This window comes from Eutrigla gurnardus (assembly GCF_963514095.1).
Source record: "Eutrigla gurnardus genome assembly, chromosome: 6".
NCBI lineage: Eukaryota > Metazoa > Chordata > Actinopteri > Perciformes > Triglidae > Eutrigla > Eutrigla gurnardus.
In genome coordinates this window covers 21269171-21293488 of record NC_139920.1, presented here as the reverse complement: position 1 = coordinate 21293488, position 24318 = coordinate 21269171, and the positions used below count along the sequence as shown (strand labels likewise).

Genomic DNA, 24318 nt, shown 5'->3' with positions numbered 1-24318 from the left:
TCGGCGTTTTTTAAGCTCCGCCTCTTTCGCCCCCTCCTCAGGTGAACGGCATCGACATCAGCAACGTGCCGCACTGCTTCGCCGTGGCGACGCTCAAGCAGCCCTGCCAGCTCCTCCGGCTCACCGTGCTCCGGGAGCAGCGCCACCGCTACCGCTCGCACTCCCACAGCCACCCGCACGGCCACGACGGCGGCGGCGGCCTCCCGTCCCACGGCGGCCCCCTGAGGGACGACAGCATCCACGTGGTCCTGAACAAGTCCGCCCCCGAGGAGCAGCTGGGCATCAAGCTGGTGAGGCGGCCCGAGGAGCACGGCGTCTACATCTTCCACCTGCTGGACGGCGGCCTGGCGGCGCGCGACGGCCAGCTGTGCGTCGGAGACCGCGTGCTCGCCATCAACGGGCACGATCTACGCTACGGAGCGCCAGAGCACGCCGCGCTGCTCATCCAGGTCAGCAGCTCCTCCTTTAAACCAATCACAGACCTGGTACAGGGTTCACAGTTGTCAAACGAGTCCATGTGTTGTTCCAGACCAGAACGTGGTCTGATCTGATCCGGGTCCCTGAGGTCTCACAGATAATTATGGTGATTCAGGATAATTGTGTTGCTGTTGTGTCTGCAGTTAATAGTGTTTAATGGTGGTGGTTTTCTCGTGGACCTGGTCTCGCCGCTGCTCTGGGTCCTGGTACCAGCGGTGTCTGGGGTTAATCCCGGTTCACTGCTGTGTGTTTGCGGCAGACTGTGCAGGGTTTCTTGGACCCAGAGTTCCTGTCAGACCGGTCTCTTCTGGGCCCCAGTGGAGCCACTTTCTGTCAGAGATTAACAACTGCCAGGGACAAATTAAATTAGTCCAGTTAAGGAATAATGAGGCAGACCGGCTGATTCAGGAGTCTGCTGGACCACTTTCATGTGAATGAGGCTCACCAAGACTCACAAACTGGGAGACAGTGAAGATTTGAAGGAAAAATTCCCATTATATTTAAATCCAAAATAGGCGTGATTATAAATATCATCACAAGTTAGTTGAAAGAGCTGTTTAGCTCACTAACTATCATGGGTAGAGAAATATTTATTAGATTTTTTATTTATTCATTCAAGGAGACGTTATGATTTATGATCATCTTATTTAAGACTATTCGATTTTTTTTCCCACTAAAAAGGATGTTAACTGATATTTGTTTCTTTTGAAAGTTCTATACGATGTTAAAGGACCATTTTAAGCATTTTTTTTTATCAGGTTAATATCGTGAATAGCAATTATTTTTGGCTGGATAATCGTGACATAAAACTCAAACTTTCCCTGGACTGAAATCCATTTTGAATCTGAATAAGTCGTTAAAAACAGTGATTTTATCAACAAAGGAAAAGTTCAACATTATTGTTGAATATACTTATTTTTTCTTTTTTTCAATGAATTTTAGCGTTAGCATGTTGCTCTGTGTGTTAGTTGATGGTCGTAGATGCTGCCGGTGTTCGGCTCTAACAGGTGACCGTGTTAACTGGTGACTCTCCTTCCCATCCAGGTAAAAAGGTCTTTGTTGTGTTGAACCTCTGGTTTGTGTCTCGGTGTCCTGCAGGCCAGCGAGGAAGGAGTCCACTTCATCGTGTCCCGTCAGATCTGCCTGCCGGCGCCGGACATCCTACAGGAAGCTCCGTGGGGCATGGACGGCCCGCCGCCGTATTCCCCCGTGGACATCGAGCAGACGCTGCTGGTGAGCGACAGACGGGGGCGGGGCTTAGTGGTAAACGCTGCCGTTCAGGTGCAGATGGTCCACGGAGGTTTTATTGTCCCGCCAGCTCAGAATATAGCGTCCATACTGACCATCTGCCGCTCAGATGCTCTCGTCATAAATAACAACCATGCTAGCGCCTCGTTTAGCCGACCGCGTCACGCCATCGGCGAGTAAATCAGGACTTCCATATTGAATGTGAGTCTTAATAACCACCATATATTCCACATTAGCAGTTATGCTAATGAGGTCATACATTAATTAGCGTCCCTGTATATGGCGGTGGACTCGTGGTCCCGCGGCGGTGCTCGTGGTCCCGTGGCGGAGCTCGTGGTCCTGTGGCGGAGCTCGTGGTCCCGCGGCGGAGCTCGTGGTCCTGCGGCGGAGCTCCGGTGCCACTCGTGTAAATTCTGCACCATTAAGTGGCTCTGCAGGTCCCAGAGAAGGAGGCTCGTTATTAATATGCAAATGTGCTAATTAGATTACATAAGGTGCCCTTGGTGTAACAGTCGGGTTCAGCTCATGTTTGGTCTTCACTTAATGTGTTTATAAGAATGTGGAGCCGCAAAGAGAGATGCCACGGTGACATCATCAGACCTCTGAAACCTCACTACTACACCACTGACTGTATAATGGGATTATTATACCCTGTATAGTGGACTCAAAGTCCCACAATGCATCATGACGAGTGATCGCATCAAATCTATTTATATTTCAAGGAAATATGTCAAATAAAACCTGTGGAGCTAGCTATCACGTTAGCACATCGTTAACTAGCGCTCTGTGCTACGCTAGCTCCTGAAGCTATACTGAATGTCTCTTTAATGGGTGTAACGGGTAATAACTGCTGAGTCAGTTTGAAATCCTGCATTTCTCCTTCTCTTAGACTCTTATGTCTGAAATAGCTTTTTCTAAAGAATGAGCGAATATTAATCAGGGAGCTCAGGTTGTGACAGCCTGGGGGGGCGGAGCTTAGCGAAAGGTCAGTTGTGAGGTTTTTAGATCTACTCCTGTGGCCGTGGAGCAGAAAACAGGATCTTCATTATTAACCTGTGTGTGTGTGTGTGTGTGTGTGTGTGTGTGTGTGTGTGTGTGTGTGTGTGTGTGTGTGTGTGTGTGTGTCTCCAGGACTCGTGTCAGAAGCCAGCGTGCTACGAGAAGACGGTCACCCTGACGAAGGAGCCCTATGACTCCCTGGGGATGACGGTGGCGGGCGGCATGTCCAGCCGAGGGTGGGACCTCCCCATCTACGTCACCAACGTGGACTCTGACGGCGTGGTGGGTCAGGAGGGCTCCATCCGCAAAGGTAAAACACCTGAACCGCCAACCGCCTCCTTCCATTATGCGCCTCGTAGAAGTGTCCGGGAGGCGTTTTAATCTCCCAGGTGGCTTCGTCAAGAGCCAGGTGGCGCTCCGCCTCCCTCCCTCTGTGTTCTCGTGTATATAATGAGATGATGATGAGTCGGGTGCTGTCTGCTTCCTCCCGCCCAGGTGACATCCTGCTGAACGTGAACGGCATGGACCTGACGGGGGTGACGCGGGGCGAGGCCGTGGCCAACCTGAAGAACACGTCTTCCCCTGTGGTGCTGAAGGTCCTGGAGATGCGCCCCCCCGACGAGAGCCTGGCGGAGTGCTCGCTGCCGCCGTGTTTGGCGCCGTCGCCCACCGACAGCACCAAGAGCCCACTGCCCAACGACGACTACTCGCCGCTGTGGGTGTCGTGGCTGCAGCTGCCCAGGTGAGTGTCCGCCCCCCCCTCCCCCCGCCGCTCTGATGGACGCCCTCCTCCACCCTTGCTGCCCCTCCTGACCTCCACCAGCTGCCACCGACCGTAGACTGACAGCAGCAGCAGCTGGAGAGAGAATCCTCATTACACTCTGAAACTAACTTTTCAGATTTAATATTCAGACCCGAAGTCGTCGGATCGTAACAGGAAGTTATTTTAATAGAATGCGTTGTCGGGACGACGGCAGCTGCTCCCACTTACAGTGTTTCTCCCTCAAACACTGAATTGATTAGCAGTCAGAAACATGTACGAGTCGCCACGGGGATGAAGTCTAGACCAGCGCTGCAGCTCAAAGGATTTGAATTTATATATATATATATATATATATATATATATATATATATATATATATATATTGACATTGTTTCACGTCTGCTGGGATCAGAGAGTCTTCTGTCTCGGTTTCAGTGAACTGAACTCTCTCTGAATGGACAAACAGTGTGTTGAGTGTGAAGATGCAGCAGAGAGATTAGTGTTTTTAATCCCTTGCTCTCGGCTCTCAGGCATCTCTACTGCTGCAAGGACATCGTGCTGCGGCGGAGCACCGCGGGCAGCCTGGGCTTCAGCATCGTGGGGGGGCAGGAGGAGGTCAACTGCAATCAGTCCTTCTTCATCCGCTCCATCGTGGAGGGCACGCCGGCCTACAACGACGGCAGGATACGGTACGCAGCGGTACCATAGAGCAGACAATTATTATCAGTAGTAGTAGTAGAAGTATTATTAGAATAATTAGAAGTAGTAGTATCATTAGTATTATTAGTTGTAATAGTAGTAGTAGTAGTAGTAGTAGTAGTAGTAGTATTATAACTATTATTATTATTAATACTAGTAGTATTATTAGTATCATTATTAGCACTAGTAGTATTATTATTAGTAGTAGTATTGTTAGTAGTATTAGTAGTAGTATTATAACTATTATCATTTATACTAGTAGTATTATTATCATTATTAGTACAAGTAATATTATTAGTACTAGTATTATTAGTAGTAGTAGTATTAGTAGTACAAGTAGTATTATTAGTACTAGTATTATCATTATCAGTAGTAGTAGTAGTATTATTATTATTAGCAGTAATTTTATTATTATTATTGATGTGCAGAAAGAATCTGTTTGTCGACATGGATATTTTTATACAGTCGATACGTCATGTGAACGGCCTGTTATCGACCTTTGTTACTGCCGTTCTGTTGCTAGGGCAACAGTGCTGGTGCAAGTTGTCAGCTACGCGTTAACAAACGTTGCGACAGGAAATCCGATCTAATGTCTATATTATGCGATGAAACAGAAAATAACATAAAAGTTTCCCGTCTGGAGTTTAACCTGCTTCCTCCGCGGCGTTCTGCTCTCTGCAGGTGCGGCGACATCCTGCTGGAGGTGAACGGGACCAGCACCTGGGGGATGACCCACACGGCGCTGGTGCGCCTCCTGAAGGAGCTCCGGGGCCGGATCACCCTGACCATCGTGTCCTGGCCCGGCAGCCTGCTGTAGCAGGAAGTCAGTGCTCTGGACCGACCGACCAGCAGGAAGCTGTGCGGATATTTCTCCCGATGGACAGCTGAGACTCTTTGGTTAGGAGACGGACAAACACAGGACTGGATTGTTTACCGGCGGTTTGACGGACTCCTCCCAGGACGCTGAGCGAGGAGGATCCGGGACGCTGAGCCGCTTTGTGGCCGGGACGTTGGCGTCGTCGGGTCGGAGGTCGCGGCCGTTCTCCAGCGTCCGGCAGGCGGAGGGGAGACACGACACGTTGCCGATCCAGTAGTTATAGATTAGCATTAAGTTGGACTCACATTTCTTTACTGTAAATGTTGGATGTCTAGAAAAAAAAAAAAAAAAAGGCAGAGATCCGAGCACTTGTAATACGTTTCTTTAGTTCGTTTGTGGGTCGGCCTTTAAATCTCCGTTCTGTTCGTTCTGACTCGTCGTCTTCATCCGTCGGCATGACGACTCGTCACCGAGTACGAGTCCCTGTCGAGGTTTCTTTTCTTTCACTTCAGAAGCCGTAGGCTCAATAATCCAAACCACTGGCAATAAAAAAATATCTAAAAAAAATAAATAAGGGATCAATGTGTTCATGAGGTGACGTTGTGGAGGCCTTAACTACTTTCTTACTTTGAGAAGAAAACAACCGACTTGTTGTGTGTGTCGGTGGACCCATCTGTGGTTCTGTCTGTCACGCTTCGGCCTGTGTAGTTTATCTGGTGGTACTTTTGGTTAAATGATCAATAAAGTCATTTGAAAAAGTGAGTCGTGTGAGGAAACCTTTAATCAGCTCAAGACGGCAAAACAACCATTTTCAAAGCAACTTAGCAGCAGGACTCAAAGTCTCGCACGTTGACGGCTTCTGTCTCTGACGGCAGAGGATGTCTTGGTCTCCGTGTCCTTCCTGCGTCTGTCCTCACCTTCGTCCCTCCTCCTCCTCCTCTTCATCCTGCTGCTGTTGAGACAAAGAGGACAATCACATCATGATTCTGTTCACGTTCATGAGGACTGTTGAGCTTCTGAGTGGATGAACTGAATGTGTTACTGGGAACACGACCGACTACAAAGAGACAGAAAACTACAACACAAAGACTCAACATGACCACAAAGAGACTAAAAGGACTACAAAGAGACAGAAAACTACAACACAAAGACTCAACATGACCACAAAGAGACTAAAAGGACTACAAAGAGACAGAAAACTACAACACAAAGACTCAACACGACCACAAAGAGACTACAAGGACTACAGAGACTATAAAAGACCACAAAGAGACTAAAAGGACTACAGAGACTATAAAAGACCACAAAGAGACTAAAAGGACTACAAAGAGACAGAAAACTACAACACAAAGACTCAACATGACCACAAAGAGACTAAAAGGACTACATAGAGACTATAAATAACTATGACAGAAACAACCATGTAGGTCCTCTGCTGGTCCTGGTGCATGTCTCTGTGTCTCTGTTGGACCTGAATGGTGGCGGTCTGTCCTCGCCGTCGTGTCCTCGCTGCCTCTCTCCACGCCGTCCTTCCTTTTCTCTGCTGATTCTGTCGCCGTGGCGACCGTGGCGTCGCTCCTTGCCCCTGAAACACATCAGCCATGTAGTTTGTTTGTTAACATGCTGAAGATGAAGCTGCTTCTTCGGGAAACGAGACGAAAGGGAAAGAGTTCCTCTCCCCGGGACTGAGGCTGCAGGTCGCTGATGGATCCGTGATTGTGTAAAGACACCAGAGCCAATCGGTTTGCTCCGGACGGAACAAAGAGATTACTTTCGAGTGTAAAATCAAACAAAATTGGGGGTTTCGGGTCAAAAAGAAAAGAAGACGACAGTTCCCACCTCCAGTACGAAGACAGTATTGGTTATCGTTCCTGTGCTGCTGCTCAACGTACGACATCACGCCGTCATGCGTCATGGCCGTGCGATTGGCTGGTCAGAGGCAGTGACGTTGGTAACCACGGTTACCTCACGAGGCTGTGCCTTTTATGTTTGAGAGAAGCGACGACTCGCTCGGCTAGCAAGATGTGCTTGGCTCGTTCCATCGTATCGTCACATGGCCGAGTAGAAGCCTGACGTTGGACGACATTGACCTACATATTACCCAGCAGGCACCATTCCTGCGGTGCTCTACAGAACGACACAGTGAATACAGACAATGGATTGTTTGTCAGATTAAAGAGAAAATCCAGACGTCTGCCGGAGGAGAATGTCGACTTTACGTTTACAACCGTCTCTCTCTCGCTGCATCAACACGGGTCACCACGGCGACGCCTGCAGCTTCACAAGGATCACGCCGACCTTTAAAGTATCATCAGATTCTGCAGCGCCGAGGAAAACAGCAGGAGTAATTATTTCCATTCACTCGCTCCACACACACAGGAGAGAGAGAGAGAGAGAGAGAGCCTTTAGGGGCGAGTTGTTGCGAGTACAAAGCTAAATATATTGGATATTTGCAGACGGCTCTGTTGGCGGCGAGGAAGAGGACCCAAAGAGGACCTGAGGTCCACATTAGTTCTGTTCTCGGAGCCGTCGGCTTCAACACAGAAACAAACGGGGAGGACACAGACGGGTCCCTAGGAGGCGGGGCTAGGACAAGCCAATTATAGCTCGGGATGCCTCGGGAATTGTTTTCACATTTTGTGTTTGTTTTAAATTCATCAGTGGTGGCGAGGCTCGTCCTGGGGAGGGGGGGGGCTGAGACTCAGTCTTCTGAATCGAGTGATTAACATTAAAGGCACATCAGGAGAATAAGAAGCAGCTGAGTGGAGCGACGGATGTTGTCTCTGTGCCGTGTTTCTGCTTTTATTGACCTTTCTTAAGACAAGTTATTAAGCAGAATGATGTCATCGGACATTCCTAGCATGACTCGGCCCTCTGCTGCTTATTACCAGCTGCCTTCGTCGGTTGGGTTTTTTGGGCCAATCAGAGGGTTTGGTCTTTGGCTTTCCTTCCAGCGGGATGTTTTTTCGGACTGTCAGGGTTTTGGAATAATTGCCTGTCGGGACGCTTTAACCTAGCAAACACGTACGCGGAGGAATGTACGTCGCCTACAAGACAGGAAGTGATGCTGTATGTTTAATAAAAGACAGTGGCGTCGAATGCAAGGAGAAGCGAACTGGAAAATCCAAACCGATTCGGTTCGGAGGCTGAGATCGGCTCTGGAAAGAGGAACGACTTTCATGCATGAAGTTGAGTCAGAAAGACAAAAAGAAATTAAGTCGGGCCAAAGGGAAGCTAAACCAGATGTGGGTGGAGGAACATGCAGGTCTGGATCGGGACCCTGCAGCCGGGATCAAAGTGGCTCCAGGCAGAGCAGCTGAGGCCAATCAAGTAAAAGGCTGATCCTGTACGAGGATCCACCGGACTAGAACCCAAACCTCCAAACTCCAGGCAACACTAACACTAACAGAGGGATCCAGCTCTACTGAGCATCAATAAGACAGTTAGTGTTAGAGGCTGAGAAACCAGCTGCCTGATGATCACTTCCTGTCCCACGTTCAGTCCCAAACGAGCCTCGACGTTCTTCTAATGGAGCTTTCAGGGCGACTGAAAGGAAGACGATTATCATTTAGATTATCATTTAGACTCCCTCCGCTCCGTTATCACCCGTTCAAACGAGATGCCGTCTGGTCCGTTCCGTTAAAGAGACGGTGAATCCGATGAAGGACGAGAGCAGCGTTTCACCAACACCTTGGATCAGCCGGCGGATGGAAACACGTTACGCTCATGGAGTTCATTAGTGGTGGCGGTGGACCGGAGGCGTGCGCTCACAGCTGATAACCAGTAGCTGAAGCCTCCAGGGGCCACACTGCCACTTCGGGTGACTCAGCACACATGTGAGCTCCCGAGCACAGATCCAGGATCAGCATAACCGCCGTCCTCCCAGGAACCTTCTCTCTTCACTCATGACACATTTTCACAGATTTTGATCGTCTTTTCATTCCCACAACCTGCTTCTGTATGAACTTACTGGGTTTCCACCCAGACAACAACTCGGCTACAACAAATCCAACTCTCTTAATCTGTAGTCTTTCCTGGTCTACATGGTCTACCTGGTCTACGTAGGCCTTAAAAGACTGTGAAGGTCGAATTGAGCGCCAACCAGCTGCAGTTGACGAGAGAGTATAGAAGAATTAACTCACATTATATGATTAAAACGGTGCCATTATATTTTATATTATTTATGATGGAGGTTATGCTTCATCATATATTTCTGGAATTGAAATCTAATCATCAGCGTGCCATGAATTGGTCAAATGGTCTGTAGTCTAAGTCGAACCCTGTCTCGTCCCATCTCAGCTAAAAGAAAACAGGAGAATGTTCTGAAATAATTTTCCAGAACAACAAAATATTTCCCAGGACATTTGATTTGTTTGTTTCCACGTGTTTTCAATGACGACAACAATGGCCAACTGTCTTCAAGGTTTTTTCCACGACACGGTCGTTTAATGGGAGTGGTGGAGCAGAGAGACACTCTCGAGTCGGGCTCTGATGGACGCGGCGAGGACAGCGTTGAGGTGGCGTTGAAACGGACGGACAGAGAAATACTCGAAAGCGTGAAGTGATGAATGAAAACACACAAAGAGCAGTTTATGCCAGACGGTCATCTTAAAGAAGCATTCTGTAAAAGTCCCCAGAATCCAGGAAGTGTCTGAATACGGTTTCTGAGGTCTGGAGGTTGGCGGGTACGACTGCGACGCTCCAACCAATCAGCTGGGAGCAGAGGAGTTCCATCTGGTTCTCTCAGTAACAATGAATCCTCCGCTGCCAGGACGAGAATAACTTCCAGCAGAGTCCAAAATCACCCAACCTGAGTCTGTGTGAGTAAGTGTGAGTACGTGTACGAGCGCCCTGATGACAAAATACAGCGAGTTATTCTTCATCTGGACCACAGCCCCACAACCCGTCTCACTGCCCCAACCTGTCTCACTGCCCGGCAAAACAAAAATAGTAATAAAAACCCAAAAATATTCCTGCATATGCGTCCTATCATTTTTCCTGGTCTTGCAATAGTCCTGATTCTGTCACAGTAGTATGAACGCTCTTTTGCAGTAGTGAGCATTTCTTCATAGTAGCTGTGTGTTTTCCATCAGCAGGAGATACTCATCCCCTGCTTTCTGGTCTGTTTGACTCTAAATGGACCATAATGTACGAAATGAACATCATGCTGGATTGAAGAAGACTTGAAACTAGAGATTTAGACATAAATGTTTACAATGTTGACTGAGAAAGACTGAGAAGTTTGCAACTAGAGGCGTCGCCCCCCTGGTGGCCAGTAGAGAGAACGACAGTTTAAGGCACTTGGCCTTGGCTTCACTTTTCAGAAGCGGAGGTCGTTGCCTGGATGGAACAAACAGAACAGACAGAAATGGTGAGATACTGGTTTCTGTGCCGGCGGGTGAAGGAGATGATTTCACTAGACGCAGTTGGCATCTTCTGTGTAAACTAGAGAATTGAAATAGAAATATGTTCTTGATCCATATTCCAGTTTATTTTAAGCCATCTTAAAGCGGCGGCGCGCCATGGTTTAGCCCCCGCTATGATCCAACACCAGAATCTGGACCCGTCTCCCAGCTCACCTGGCCAACAGACCGTTTCCTCCTCTTTCTTCTGTTTCTGTCTTTCCTCTTTAAGTTATCTCTCTGCTCCATATTTCACACTTACATGTGTGGATGAGAGAGAGAGACAGGCTGGCTGCCGTGGCACTAACATCGGAGGAGCCCAAAACAGACAGGATCACTGGACCAGAACCAACACAGTCTGCGTTGCCCAGTCCAGAAGGCCACAGCTGCTCAGCAGACACGCTGTTCTGAGAGGGACGATGATGGAGGACGTGTGACGGATGTGATGGAGACGTGTGATTGGATAACCTGACCTGCTGCGTCTGTCGCCGTCTCTGCGACTGTTGCCGTCATTACGGCCACGCTCTCCGACTCCGTCAGACTCTTCCTGTCGTAGGTAGCGTTCCCAGGCCTCGGCGGTCTGGGTCAGGCCGGGCTTCAAGGCCGAACTCCGCGGGATTATGGGTGATACACCTGAGACAACATAACAACGTAAGTACGTAATAAAATGTAATGTAACAACGTAGCGTAACAACGTAGCGTAACAACGTAGCGTAACAACGTAGCGTGACAACGTATATGTTACAATGTGACTTAACATCGTAATGTAAAAATCTAACCACGTAACAATGTAATGGAACAACGTAACGGTATCTAGCGTAACAAAACAAACAAAAACAACAACAGCCGTTAGTGGACTTTATTGTTTTGTAACTAGTCAATATTTAAATTGGGTTTTTGCTCGGGACACAAACAGCGGTCGCATTGTTATGCTCATTATTGTACTACATAGCATTTATAGCACGTAGCATTTATAACACGTAACTTTTATAACAGTCTCTCGATATACGACATCTCTCTCTACAAAGTCGCACTGACCAAATACTATAACATTACGTAATGTAAGTCGTCACTATGACTCATCACTGACATCGTCGAGGAAGTAGACACCTACCTAATAAGGACGGCTGCTGAGTCGGGGGTCCATCAAAGCCTTTATTGTATCCACTGAAGATGAAAACAGAACATTAAAACACATAAAACCTCCACCTGTCTCTTTAAACGTAACGTTGATTCTATTTAAATATATCTTCCTGGCAGACGCTCGACGTTGGCTCGTAGCACAAACGGAGTGAGCAATCAAACCCACGGATGAATCAATGAATGGAAACGCAACACCATCAAAGCACCCCCCCCCCCCACCCAGAATGCACAGCTGTTTCCCGAGCGTTTGAAGTGACTGGCTCGTTGTCAAGGTGCAGCGAGTGCTCGCCAACCGGCCGGGGAGCGGATGGATGGGGGGGTACTACTGCTACTATCTGGATCCTGTACCCGGGTCCACGTGGCCCCGGACTCACACCCGCTACCAATTGAAAACTTCCGAGTGAGCTGAAGGTGTGTGTGTGTGTCTGAAGCTCGGCCAATGGGAAGGCGTCCCAGCAGGTGTGAGCTGTAAATCCCGTAGTAAGCAGCTCCATCGCTGCTACGTCAGCACCGACCCGGCCAACTCTCTCTCTCTCTGTGATTCTCCTCTGCTGTAACGGAGACAGAGCGAGGCTGGTTTGTGAATGGTGGTGGGTGAGAGAGAGCACACAGCTGCTGGCGAGGGTAATAACCGCCTGATGGTTCATCAAAGCACTCGCCGGCGCTCAGTGATCACACTCTCACTCCGAGGCCACGCTGATCACACCCCCCCTCGGAGGCCTGGGGTGTGATCGTCGGGAGTTCATCGATGTCCCGATGTTATAAATGAAACTTGTTGAAAGTCGTTATTAAGAGATTTTTAGGCACAAACCATATTACTCTATTGATCTAGACGTAACTAGATATTATTAGATCCATCTGCAGCAGATTGGACTATTTCGGGCTAAACATCGCTGCTTTTACAGCCACGTTTGCAACAGAAGTAGCTTTTGCAGACGAGTCAACGAGGATCGTACGATAAAATGAAACATGGCAGCATCAAAGTGTCTGACTGTTGAACGTTAGATCAGCAACTTCTACCGACGGGATCAGGACGGTTTCAGAGCTATGGGTGTTCCAGTCTAACGAGTGGCCGTGTTAACTGGTGACTTGGGGAGGAACTTCAGGTCAACACAGATGTGTTTAAAACAGATTCAAGGTTTTTTTTTTGTTTTCAGCAGCTAGCCGTTGCCAAGAGCAACCATGGATGAATTTGGCTGAGAGGCACCAGATAACACGGTCACTCAATAAACCCAAACAGCTACAGTGTTGGGCTAACATTGAGTGTTTCCTCTGGTTTGACTTTCTAAATGATGGTTGCATAAAAAAATATTTTTTCATTTGACAAAAACTCATCAGATGAACGTGAAAGAGTGAATATCGTGACGAATCTCCCCATAAAGGCACATCGTGGGTAAATCAGCACTGTTATACAAATGCTAAGTTTGGACTCTTGGATCTCTTTGGGGCCCTTGGCCCCCGCACACACAGCACGGGGAGCCAGGGGCTCCGATGATGCCAGGAATACCTGCTGTTCCTAATATCCCAGAGGGAGAGCAGTGAGATATAGGCATATCTGTGTGTGTGTGTGTGTGTGTGTGTGTGTGTGTGTGTGTGTGTGTGTGTGTGTGTGTGTGTGTGTGTGTGTGTGTGTGTGTGTGTGTGTGTGTGTGTGTGTGTGTTTGGGAGGAAAGTTAAAAAGGAAATGATTCATAAGCGTCTGGGAGATGGCTGGCAGAGTTCACAGGAACAGCGAGTCCCTGAAGGATGTGAGGATTTGGCAGACGGACTGAGATGTGAGGAAAACCATCCTTCAGGATCCAAGTGGACTCAGACTCTCTCACAGACGCCACAAATTAGTAGAGAGTGAAGGAGAAGGGAGAAGAAGGGAGAAACATGGAGGGACAGGAAGCCGGAGAGACAAACAGAAACAAATAGGGCCGTGGAGCTGCATCGGGGCTCCTTCAGGTAAGAGGATGGGGTCCAGTGTGGCCCCCCTTGTGGTCTATGTTGTGTACATTAGTGCTGTAATGGGGGAGTTTGCAGACAGGTTGTGACTTGGATGTGGACAGGGGGGAGGGGAGGATGTCTTGGATACTGATAAACTGCCACAAACAAGGATGCTGTCTCACTTTCTGCCTCATTTGGTCCTTAGCGGTGCGGCAGCAGAGTTCAGTGATGATACCTGATCAGGATCAGGATGACAGACGGATCTGGGAGGCCAGGTTTGCCTCAGAAAATGAGGGAAACGGCTTCAAACAGCAGTTATTTTCAGCACTAATGCAGCTTTTAGAAATGATCTCTGACTAATGTTTTTTTTTTTGTACTTTTCATCTCACGCTTCGTGTGTTTCTGAGCCGAGTCAAAGCTCCCTGAATACAGTTCAGTGTGCTGGTTCTGTGATGCAGTACGGACCAGGTCTACATGAGGACATGGTCCTGGACTCACCTGTCCACGGGAGTAGCGGGGGAGGGGGGAGGGGGTCCTGGTCGGTGACAGGAAGCTGCATGGAGAAGAAGACAAGGCCGTGATTACTGAGTCCACTTCCTGATGGTGAGATAGGGTTTTATATCAGGGCTCAAGAGGGGTTGCCAGGTGGTTGCCAGGTTACCGTTGGCAACCTTATTGAGAAAATAGCAACCGATTCTTGGACTTTTTTACCAGTTCATTTTTTTTACATATCAAAAATATAAATGGCAAAACAAAGGTAAAATTACCATAAAAGCAAAATAAAAACTTTTAAAAATATTTCTTGCATAAGTGATAATTAGATATTTCTGTCTTCCAGTCAGACTCAGACAGGCATCTTTACTTAGAGTCAACGGTGAAGCACGTTAAGTTGTTGAATGTTCGGATTCATTAAAGTGACAAAGAAGCCGATGAACCTGAACAAAAAACAAAAAAGAAAATTCTGCACGGAAAAAATCATACTGCAAAGCACATAAAACCCACATACGTGTCACATATTCATTATCAATCTGACGTAGCATCGTAATCACTCAAAAGAAAAGGTGACTAAAACCTTTTAAAAGTGGTAAATGCATCCATGCACATGCAGCGTTGTCTAGGTCCAGTTCTGAATGTAACATTAATATCTAAATATCACAAATGCAACAAATATTAAAACTCATGATTTGGGCGGTGAGCATGTTTGCTGCCGTCTCTACGTTTTTGTTCGAGTCCTGAACCGTGAGCTTAAAGCTATGGTCTACGATTTGGAATATTAAAAAAAATCCATTCAGTCTATCAGCTGTAGGCCTGCATAGAAATTGACCAATGGGAGCCATTGCTCCGGAAGGCTCCCATTGGCTCATACCCTCCATCCAATCCCCTCGTCTCCCCTGCTCCTCGTCATCCCTCCTCGTCCCCTCCCACTCCCGCCTCGTGGAATCATGGAACACTGAGGGGAGGGGTTGGTTGAGGGGGGGGGGGCTCAACTGATTTTCAGAATGTAGACCGTAGCTTTAAATTAACTGTCATAAAACTCTATGAGCAAAACGACCCGGCTTCAATGCAAATTTACAACATTTTAAAAACGGAATCAAACGATTCCATCACACTCAGATTTCAAACTTCACTTTCTAAAAATAAGCTTCAGAACGGCAGACAGAGAGAGAACTCTGTTAATGTGATGCAGACGTGAGACAATCCTCTCAACTAAGAAGAGATATTTCAGTTGGATGTTTATGTGAATAATAGGAAGTTAAGTGTTTGAAGATCAATGTGTCGGCTTAAATAACAACCAAGAACAGAACCTCGTCCTTCATTATGCCCCGTCTTTAGGTGGAGACGGTAGATCGGCTGCAGGATGCCGGAGCGACGTGATCATACTTTCATTTTCCTCCGTCAATAAAACAGCAAGTCAAACGCTCGGCTGCACGACTAATGGCCCCGCTTGTAATAATGCTCAAACTTGACGTGACCGAGCAACACACACACACACACACACACACACACACACACACACACACACACACAGATTCTTTTGAAGAGCAGGGCAGAAACACATTCACATCTGGATACCATCCCCTTCTTTCTTCTGTAAAGACCCCTAACGTGAGAGCAGCTCAGAGCCGTTTCTACAGAAACCCCAAAAAAGAAAAGCAGAAATATCTGAAACACGAGGAAGAATAATAAGAGTTCCAGCTCGACGATGAAAAAGGAGCTCAGCGCTCCGCTGCTTTGTAAATGAAATGTAGAACGTCTTCCTTCCCCTTTCAAACGCAGAGTCCCACAGAGTTGAGAGGGCCTGAACCTCTCGCAAAAGGAAGACCTGAACCAGCAAGGCCCCTTTGATACTTCAGACCCCGGGACCCCCGAGGGAAGAGGCACAGAAACCGCCATCAGTCTGAGAGGGAAAACTGGGCCTGAAGTGTTGGCGATTCCTCATCAGGAACACACAAAGACCAGGGACCAGGACACACTGTTAGTGTTACTCAGTACTAATTCAGTACTGATGCCTCTGTATGACCGACATGAGTTGACGAGTCCATCAGTGACAGGATTTGCTATTTAGATATCCTTAATGTCTGTCATTGGTCCAGGAAGCAGAGACCTGAAGCCGGAGGACCAGGCCGTAGTCCTGGGCTCGCTGGAGGGAAATGGAGGCACGGGAGAAACCAGATCCAGAACCGATGGGGGTAGACTGTCAGACCATGCTGCAGTAAAATGAGAGGTTTTCTAAAGGGACTTTAGCAGCTCCAGATCTGTACCATGCTATGTGGCGCTGCCCATGAAACACTACTGTTTTTGTCCACAGGGGGCGCCAGAATCAACACAAAATGAAGATCTGTTGTCGCTTAAAGGCACTTCATGTAGAAAATACTAGATTTGTTTATTAAAAAGGGATTAAAAGTAGAGCGTCTCCTTCCCACAGTAATTAGGCGGGGCAGTGCACGTTGCATACACAAACACACACACACACACACACACACACACACACACACACACACATGCCATCGGTGCTAGCGTGAGTGAGTAATTGTTTCTACCTGTGGTGCTCTCCAGCGAGGGCTGCAGCTCCACGCTTGGCAGCGTATGAGAGAGCTAATGGCTGAAGGCTAATTGCTGCAGATTGTGCTTGCGTGGCGTTCTCTGCCGTGCTAATGTTTCACAGAGCTGCAGGCTTTTAGATGGAGGAGCTGATATTTCACGTCGAACCACATGCTGCCGTTCTGCCCTTTTACAGCCGAGGTCTGAGGTTCCTCAGCGCCTCGCGCCCTCCGAGACACAGCCATGCACACGGACAGATGTGTGGCTTCCCCTCGCAGCGACGGTGTCCTGTCATTGACCCGCCGCCCTCCAAAGGGCAAAACCATTAGCTGCTGGTCAAAAGCTTCAACTGCAAAAGCTCACAATCTAAACTGGAAGCAGACCTTCCATGTAACTGAATATGTTTTCTTGGAAAGTCTAAATCTCATTGGGTTTTTTTTATTTCTTTTTTTTTAAAGCTACTACGTGGATGTTTGGCGGTGCCTGTGGACAAAAGTGGTAGTGTTTTTAAGCACCAGACTCCCTTTAGAAAACCTCTTATTTTACTGCAGCATGCTCTGACAGTCTGCCCCCATGAGTCCTGGTTCTGGGTCTCCCGTGCCTCCCTTCCCTCCGGCGGGGTCCGGGGGGTCCAACGAAAGGAGCAGTTGGGCCCAGAGCTCAGGTTAGTAGACCAGCTAACCAGTTCAAAGTTCCTCATAGTAGCTTTAATACGTTCCTCCTTTCCATTCTAATGAAAATCTACGGCGGTTCTCTGATCTGAGGTCAGCTGGTGATGGGACGGTGACTTCAGAGAGACCTGCACATCTGCTCATCTGTGATCCTCTCGTCGATGCATTAGTGCTAACGTCAAGGTGGTGCTGCTACACCTGCTGTAGTGACCCACTAACCGGCCGGTGGAAGCGTCAGTGTGCAGCCGGCGGCCTCACCTTGGAGCGCCCGGCTGCACCGGTCGATGACATAATGAACGACGCTGCGATGACTCATCTCCGCTCCAGAAGCTGCAGCTATCAAACATGCGTGTCGTCTGATGTGAGCTGACTGGGAAACAAACAGAAACATGACAGAAAAACCCAACGCCTTCCATCCTGCTGCCCCGCTCCCTCCGTCTGCTCAGCACATTTCTCCTTCCACTATATGCTGGCCCAGCATTTTTTTTTAACTTTTTTTTTTAAGCAAGGGCTATTTTTTTTATAATGTTAGACATTTGCATCACGAAAGCAGGCCGGGCCTATAACTTAAAGAAAAGGAGGCGTGGCCCAGATAAAAGCCACGCGAATGCACTTCAAAGTCGGAGTCGACTGTTCAAAGCTGCAGTCGGCAGGATGTTTGATATTTTGGTTGTATTAGTGGCTCTGGCACGGGGTCCGCCGGGCCGTATGGGGCTCACATGGGGGGGGGGGGGGGGGGGGGGGGGGTAAGACAGGGTCTGGACCCGACGCATCTATTTTTGAACCGTTTGAAGATGAAGATATGGCATGAGCTCAGCTGTGTGTGAAAGCCCGGGGAGTCTTCCTGGATTTCTATCCGATTCATCACGAAGACCAAAGAGGAAGTCTGAGGCCTGACGGCACCTGGATGGCACTACACACACCTGCCACACGCACACACACACACACACACACACACTGTTCACCTCCGTCCTTCACCTCCGTGGGGTTATTTATTATGACAAGCTCCACAAACACACGCCGTCCGATCGCCATTAGTCATTTGTGCAGCTGCGTGATCTCAGCGGGATCCAACGGGGCCCTCTCCACCTGAAACCTCCATGCTCCTCTTAAAGCCCCCCCGCTCCTTAAAAGACAACTCATCTGTTCATAATCACAGCGTCGGATGACAAAAGGGCAGTGTGCAAGGAGATTTACCCTAAAGGGCAACTCCTGTGTTTTTCCAACCTGGACCCTGTTTTCTCATGTTTTTGTGCCGACGAGGCTTTTAGAAAGTTCGTCAGGTGTTGATGGAGAAAACGCTGCAGCCGCTAAACGGGCTAAAAGTTTCTGCCACTGACAGGCTCAAATTATTATTAGAAGAAACCTTTTCCTTTATCTTCGGCTGTTTGTTATAGTGTCTAACCAGGTGTGACTCCGGGAGAAAGACTCGTTCTCGCAATCTCACGTTGCATCCGCATCGTCCAAGTCAGCTGAAAATGTTCAGCCATGACGCTGCAAAAATCTTCCAGATAACACGGAGCTCAACTTTCTGTTCTCCAACAAACACCGGTGTTGCAACAGATTCTGTGACCCTTCAGATTCTGTGACTGCAGAGGCTACAAATGTTCTGCATGTGTGTTCTTGAAAATGATTGAGCTTTAATCTGGATAATGTTGAATTAATTTCTGTGGAATAGCGTTTTTTTTTTTTTTATACTCTTCTGGATTCTGTGCTAATTAAGACTTTTTACTTTAGAGAGAGAGACAAGTAAAGGTCAGGTCTCGATCACGTGACTGAGCATGCATACAAAAACGTGTTGTTTGTGACTTACGTGCTGGAGGGACGTGTGCAAACACAGAACTGAAAGACGGCAGAGGATAAAAAGTAAATCTGTCCTCCTCAGGGGACGTCACAGTCGCCACCTGCAATATAAACACAGGTATTAAAAGCTTCAGTGACACACGAATACACACACACACACACACACACACACACACACACACACACCTGAGAACCGAGGTGTCGGGGCCCTTGCTTCCTGCTCCGGGCTCTGGCTCGTCCTCCAATCACATTGACGGGCCGTCTGTTGATCACATGATCACACGAATCATCACATCTAGGCCAAAAAAAAAATCATCAGATCTTAAAGAGAAGTCGTGGTTTTCATAATCACATTCTGATGTACACTTATATAACGTCATGAAGGACTTTGTCCCCGTCTCACTCCCTGCGTCCTGACAACAACCCTGTAGGTCCATTAATGCATTAAAGCTCCTTATCTGGGTCATCTCGCCTCCTTCACAAAACGGCCCTTTACAATCCTAACATCCCCCCCCCCAAAACACACACACACACACACACACACACACAGATGGGATAATAACCCCTTTCTGTCACTAGGACTTAATCAACAGCAGACAAAAACATACAGGAGAAGAAAAACCCAGGAATAACAACGGCATCTAACAGCAGCTTGACGGAGACGGCGAGCTGCTTCATGTCTCTTCTGTTGCTGCCGCTTTGAAATACACACCAAATATACCTTTAACGCAGCAGCTGTGTAGTCAGAGAACAGCCCTTTTCATTCTGATACAGGAAGTTGCTTTCCTACGCTGTGACAAGAGGGTGTGTTTAAGTCATTTAGAGGCTGGCTAGTTAGTTAGCTAGCAAGCTAGCTTGCTGATTCCACCATGCTTTCATGCTACAGTTAAAGCAACATAGACCCAGCCCAGTGGGTCATGCGGTGCGCCCTTTAGAAATTCCATTCTGCGGTTGCCCTTTCAGTGAGCTTAAGCTAATTGTTAGCACCAATAGCTAATGCTACTTGTAGCAGGCTTACGGTTGGGTTATGGTGCAGAAATACAGCCAAAGCATTTGTGAATTTGAGCTAGCGTGCAAGGCTGGGATGTGTGGACACTCATGATTAGCATCAGTGCTAGTGGAGGGGACAGAGTGTTGTTTGGTGACGAAGGAAGAGTTAATAGTAAACTTCAGTTTCAAACAGTCGAAGCGCTCGTTATGGCATCGATTTCACTACGTTTGTCTTCATTTTCTGTTTTTTTTTTATTTTTTTATCTCGAGCACACATGACATAGGAGCTAACTCCACTACCCAGCATGCTCCTGGCTAATGTCCGGTTTGCTCCATCGCAGATCCTGGATCAGACTGATGGGACGAGAGGAGACAGGACATCAGTGATGCTCACTGCTAAAAAACAGTCAGGGATTATGTTTTTTTTTGACCGGTAAGATATTTGACATGTTGTGTTCTGCCCAGAGAGATGTTTTTTTTAAATATACAAATTCAAAACGTGCACCGCAGGAATGAAAGCGAGAAATCTTTTTGTTTTTCTTGCGTAACAAACAGTACAATAACAATAAATGATCCTTGAATGCTTGAATTCAAATACTTTGCTGTTTGTATTTGTCTTGGCTGCAGCAGGACTTCCTGGTCCTCCGTCCTGGTCCAGGTCTGTCACAGGGGGTCAGATCCACATGTCCTCCCCCCATGATCGAGGGACAGAGGTTTAATGACATGGCCGGTAAGCGTGAGTAAGACAACCATTCACCTACACTGGGAGGGAGGGAAGGCATACAGCACCTGGTCCATAAATAAACCCAAAATGCATGCTGGGACGGGATACTATTTACTAACATGACAAGCATCTGCTTCTCGTGAGCATATTCATAAATGATGGGGGAGTAAGTGGGCTGTAAAGCACCGTGAGTCCGGTTTACAGCCGTGTCTCCAACAGACTTCAGCCCTGCTGCTCCAAACGGACAGAGAAGCTTCACCTCGACGTTCACAGAACGGAAATAGAACGAAAATTGTAATTAAGCACTTGAGTAAAAATGCTTATTTACTTTCCACCACTTTGTACCCAAGATATCGTTAAAAGATATTGTTATTTTATGTGTAAGTATGTGAAAGTAATTTGTAAAATAAAAATATAATGAACTACTTGGACTGTGTGTGTGTTTACACTCCTTCTATGAAACGTCCCTGCAGCCTTTATGAACGTGAGCCTCTGTTCAGCTCTTCGGGATCCCCTGCCAACACAACCCTTATGTGCTGAGCCCGTCTTAGGATCAGAGGGAACAGATGGCAGCCGGCTGATGGTTGTTGTGGTAAAAACAAAACACAAACAAGCAGCTGCCGGCTTCGCGGCGCTCGCCGTCCCAGCCATGAACGGGATGAAGCACCGACGGAAGACGTGTCACCGACCTGGAGGCGAGTAAAGATGACCTGCCTGAGGACGCGACACCAGACCCTCTTCCATCCTGTCTAGTCTGCCCCTGCTGGACATGAGTGGGAACAACAGCCACGTTAGTTCAGATTAAGAACAGCAATTCTCCTTCTTCAGACACTCATCCTCTCTGATCTCACCTTGATCCGGGTGAACAGCTTCCTGTTGGCTGCGCGGACCTTCGCCTGTTTCCTGGAGTAGATGTTCCAGCTTCTTTCAGTGAAACCGTAGTTAAAATAATCTGAGATGTTGGCGCCTGAAAGAAAAACACAACCTTGTGATGAACGAGTCAACAAACCACGTAGAGAAGAAGCTCCATCATCATCCTACCTACCAGGTTTTGTCCAAGGCTTCTTCTCAGAGTATATCGCCTCCATCCGGACTTGTGGGATGTTGTCCAAAGGGTCCAGGTCTGGTCCGTCTGGTCCGGCTGCAGCATTCTGGCTTTGTGTCTTTGTGTCTTTGTGTCGTTGAGTCTTTGAGTCTTCAAGCTCCAACTTACCGACTGCATGTGTCATTTCATCTTTGGTTTCAACGTGCACGGGTGATCTCCTGGTGCTGCGAGGACATTACAAACACGTTACCTCCGTCATGGTGACACTAACGTGAACAACAACGTGAACAGAGAAACACGGCTGTCTGGCTCGGAGATGATGACCTCATTTTAAATGGCGCATTCGCACACAAGACGAATACATCAGAGAAACAAACAAACAATGAAAATATCTCAAAGCTACATTTTGACAGAAGTGGGCTTTACTGACAAATGAAGCACTTTCATATTATACCCAACAGGCAAACACAAAAACAATAAAAAGGCTGAAAAATGTCAGAAGATGGAAAGTTAGCAGTATTCCGCGGCTGCATGGTTTCACACACACACACACACACACACACACACACACACACACACACACACACACACACACACACACACACACACACACACACACACACACACACACACACACACACACACAAAATAAATTTAAAAAAATCACTGCATTCATCAGAGCTCTCAGTGTCACCATCTTCATCATCTTGGACAGCTTTCAAATTACCCCACAAAGCAAAAAGAAACACATTAAAATAATAATTATATTCGCTTTCATATCAAAACGGAGTTTATTTGACAGAAACTGTGACAAAAATGCTGAATTATGAACATGGAGGGAAGTAATGGGAGTGTAGCGCTTCACTCAGACTCTTGTTGTAATATCATCCTAGAGAATGATATAACATCATTTTATATATAAAAAAAACATCTGTTACATTTGCTGCATGGCACAAAGGCAAACACGATGAAGCAATCTGAACTAAAGAGGCACATCTTTTATTTATTTTATAGAGATGGTTTTTGTTCTGTTGGGAAAAGATCAAACGTGAGCTTTCCTTTCAGAATTATCAACTGTCACGTTTGTTCTTTAAAGTCGAGATGAAATATAAAAAATAAATAAAATGATTTGATTTTTCTCTTATTGCATTTTTAAAACCTTTTTTTGCTCTCATTGCCTTTCTTTTTATTTATAAGTATAGGGGGATCTTCTACTTTGGGAAACCAATACTCCAGCATAGAAATACTTTGTAGTAAAAGTGAAGAACATCAAAACGTACTGAAAGTAATTGAAGGTTTTTGCAGAATAATAAGTCTCATATTATATTATTGGATTATAATTATTTATGCATTTATATATGAGCATTGTGATAATGTTGAAGCTGGTTGAGAGGTTTGGACTCATTTCAACTACTTTTATATTAAATTCCCATTAATTAATGTAGTGGAGTGAGATACTCAACAAAATTAAAGTACCATGTGTGACATAAAGTATACAAACCTGGATGGGACTTGAAGCTCCTCTTTTTCCTCCTTATCATCTGTGATGTCATAAATAACTGAAACACACATGACAAACTTCACGTTATTGGCCTGATACTTTTAACTGTACACCAAATAAGCGGTAGACGGTGAGATGAGATGAGACCTAAAACCATCATCAGCATTGATCTCGCTAATTAACCTCAGTGGTGGGAAGTAACATTTTCTGAAGTACTTTTAGGCACAGAGCGATATGGAAATGTCACAACTATCAAGATAATCACACTTAAACATACTGGAATCTCTTAATCTGAAAAATCTTTTATAATAAGGCCTCCATGCATAAAAAAAAAGATACATAAGTAAAGGAAATGTATTTTTGTATCCTGTATTTTTAAAATTATACTCTATTTTTCACTTCTCTACGATGACAGCAAGCTAGACGGCTTATTTATAGTCACTAATGTGACGATACAATTATCCTGATAATAGAAATTCACTATTTCAGTATTTCAATTTTATGCTACTTTAAAATTCTGCTCCACTACAACTGACTCCAAAGCGATGAACTGCAACATTAAAATAATGTTAAATGTAATTAGTAATAACTGTTTAATATACTATACTAATATCATATTTTAAAATTTACTTTTACTTTTGATTGCCTACTTTAAGTACGTTTTGCCATTAACAGGCGGTACTTCTACTTAAACACATTAACCTACTTCATCCACCATTGGTTAATTATAATATTGTTTTTTATTGTAATATATTCAAAAATTGAGACAAAAACACATTAACCTGCTCTAACGTTTAGTGTGTTTTAAACTTACATTGATATAGTTTCCCCTCCTCGTCATCTTCAGCGACAACTTCGAAATCAGACTCAGATGAATACATTTATTTAATATTTCAACAAATAAATAAACAGAATAAATCTTATAAATGTGGAAAACTGATAAATAAGCCGGGAGGTCCTGTCTATTTTTTTTATCAGTAATATACAGATGAAATTGTTGCTAAGGAGACAATGACAGCTTCTGTCATTGGTCAGAAGCCGTCTGGGGCTGTGTTGACCAACTGC

The 24318-nt window shown here is 46.5% G+C and overlaps 2 protein-coding genes across 5 annotated transcripts in view; one reads left to right on the top strand and one right to left on the bottom strand.

Annotated features, from left to right (window-relative positions):
- The window catches only part of lnx1 (ligand of numb-protein X 1), a 31489-nt gene extending 25724 nt beyond the window's left edge, over positions 1-5765 (top strand). For all 4 annotated transcript variants that reach the window (XM_084010980.1, XM_084010979.1, XM_084010982.1 and 1 more), the window contains 6 exons: positions 42-449; positions 1576-1710; positions 2857-3034; positions 3220-3466; positions 4018-4176; positions 4868-5765. In XM_084010980.1, the coding sequence (XP_083867106.1) occupies positions 42-449; positions 1576-1710; positions 2857-3034; positions 3220-3466; positions 4018-4176; positions 4868-5003 (1263 nt within the window). In that variant the 3' untranslated portion in view covers positions 5004-5765. The remainder of the gene's footprint in view (positions 1-41; positions 450-1575; positions 1711-2856; positions 3035-3219; positions 3467-4017; positions 4177-4867) is intronic.
- Positions 5766-10288: 4523 nt separating this feature from the next.
- Positions 10289-24133, bottom strand: fip1l1a (FIP1 like 1a). Its single transcript, XM_084010984.1, has 10 exons — positions 24068-24133; positions 23254-23311; positions 21753-21976; positions 21559-21674; positions 21397-21470; positions 19180-19255; positions 19004-19094; positions 13976-14030; positions 11520-11572; positions 10289-11038 (listed from the first exon to the last, which is right to left on the bottom strand). The coding sequence occupies exons 3-10, from the start codon at positions 21934-21936 to the stop codon at positions 10740-10742; spliced, it is 948 nt and encodes a 315-aa protein (XP_083867110.1). The 5' UTR covers positions 21937-21976; positions 23254-23311; positions 24068-24133; the 3' UTR covers positions 10289-10739.
- Between the last annotated feature and the right edge of the window lie 185 nt (positions 24134-24318).

Excerpts from the sequence above, each read along its gene's own strand:
- fip1l1a (XM_084010984.1), bottom strand. The coding sequence starts at position 21,936 with ATGACACATGCAGTCGGTAAGTTGGAGCTTGAAGACTCAAAGACTCAA. Across the intron at positions 11,573-13,975 it reads CCCGCTACTCCCGTGGACAG|TGGATACAATAAAGGCTTTG; the intron begins GTGAGTCCAGGA and ends TTTCATCTTCAG. Across the intron at positions 11,039-11,519 it reads TCAGCAGCCGTCCTTATTAG|GTGTATCACCCATAATCCCG; the intron begins GTAGGTGTCTAC and ends ATGTTGTCTCAG.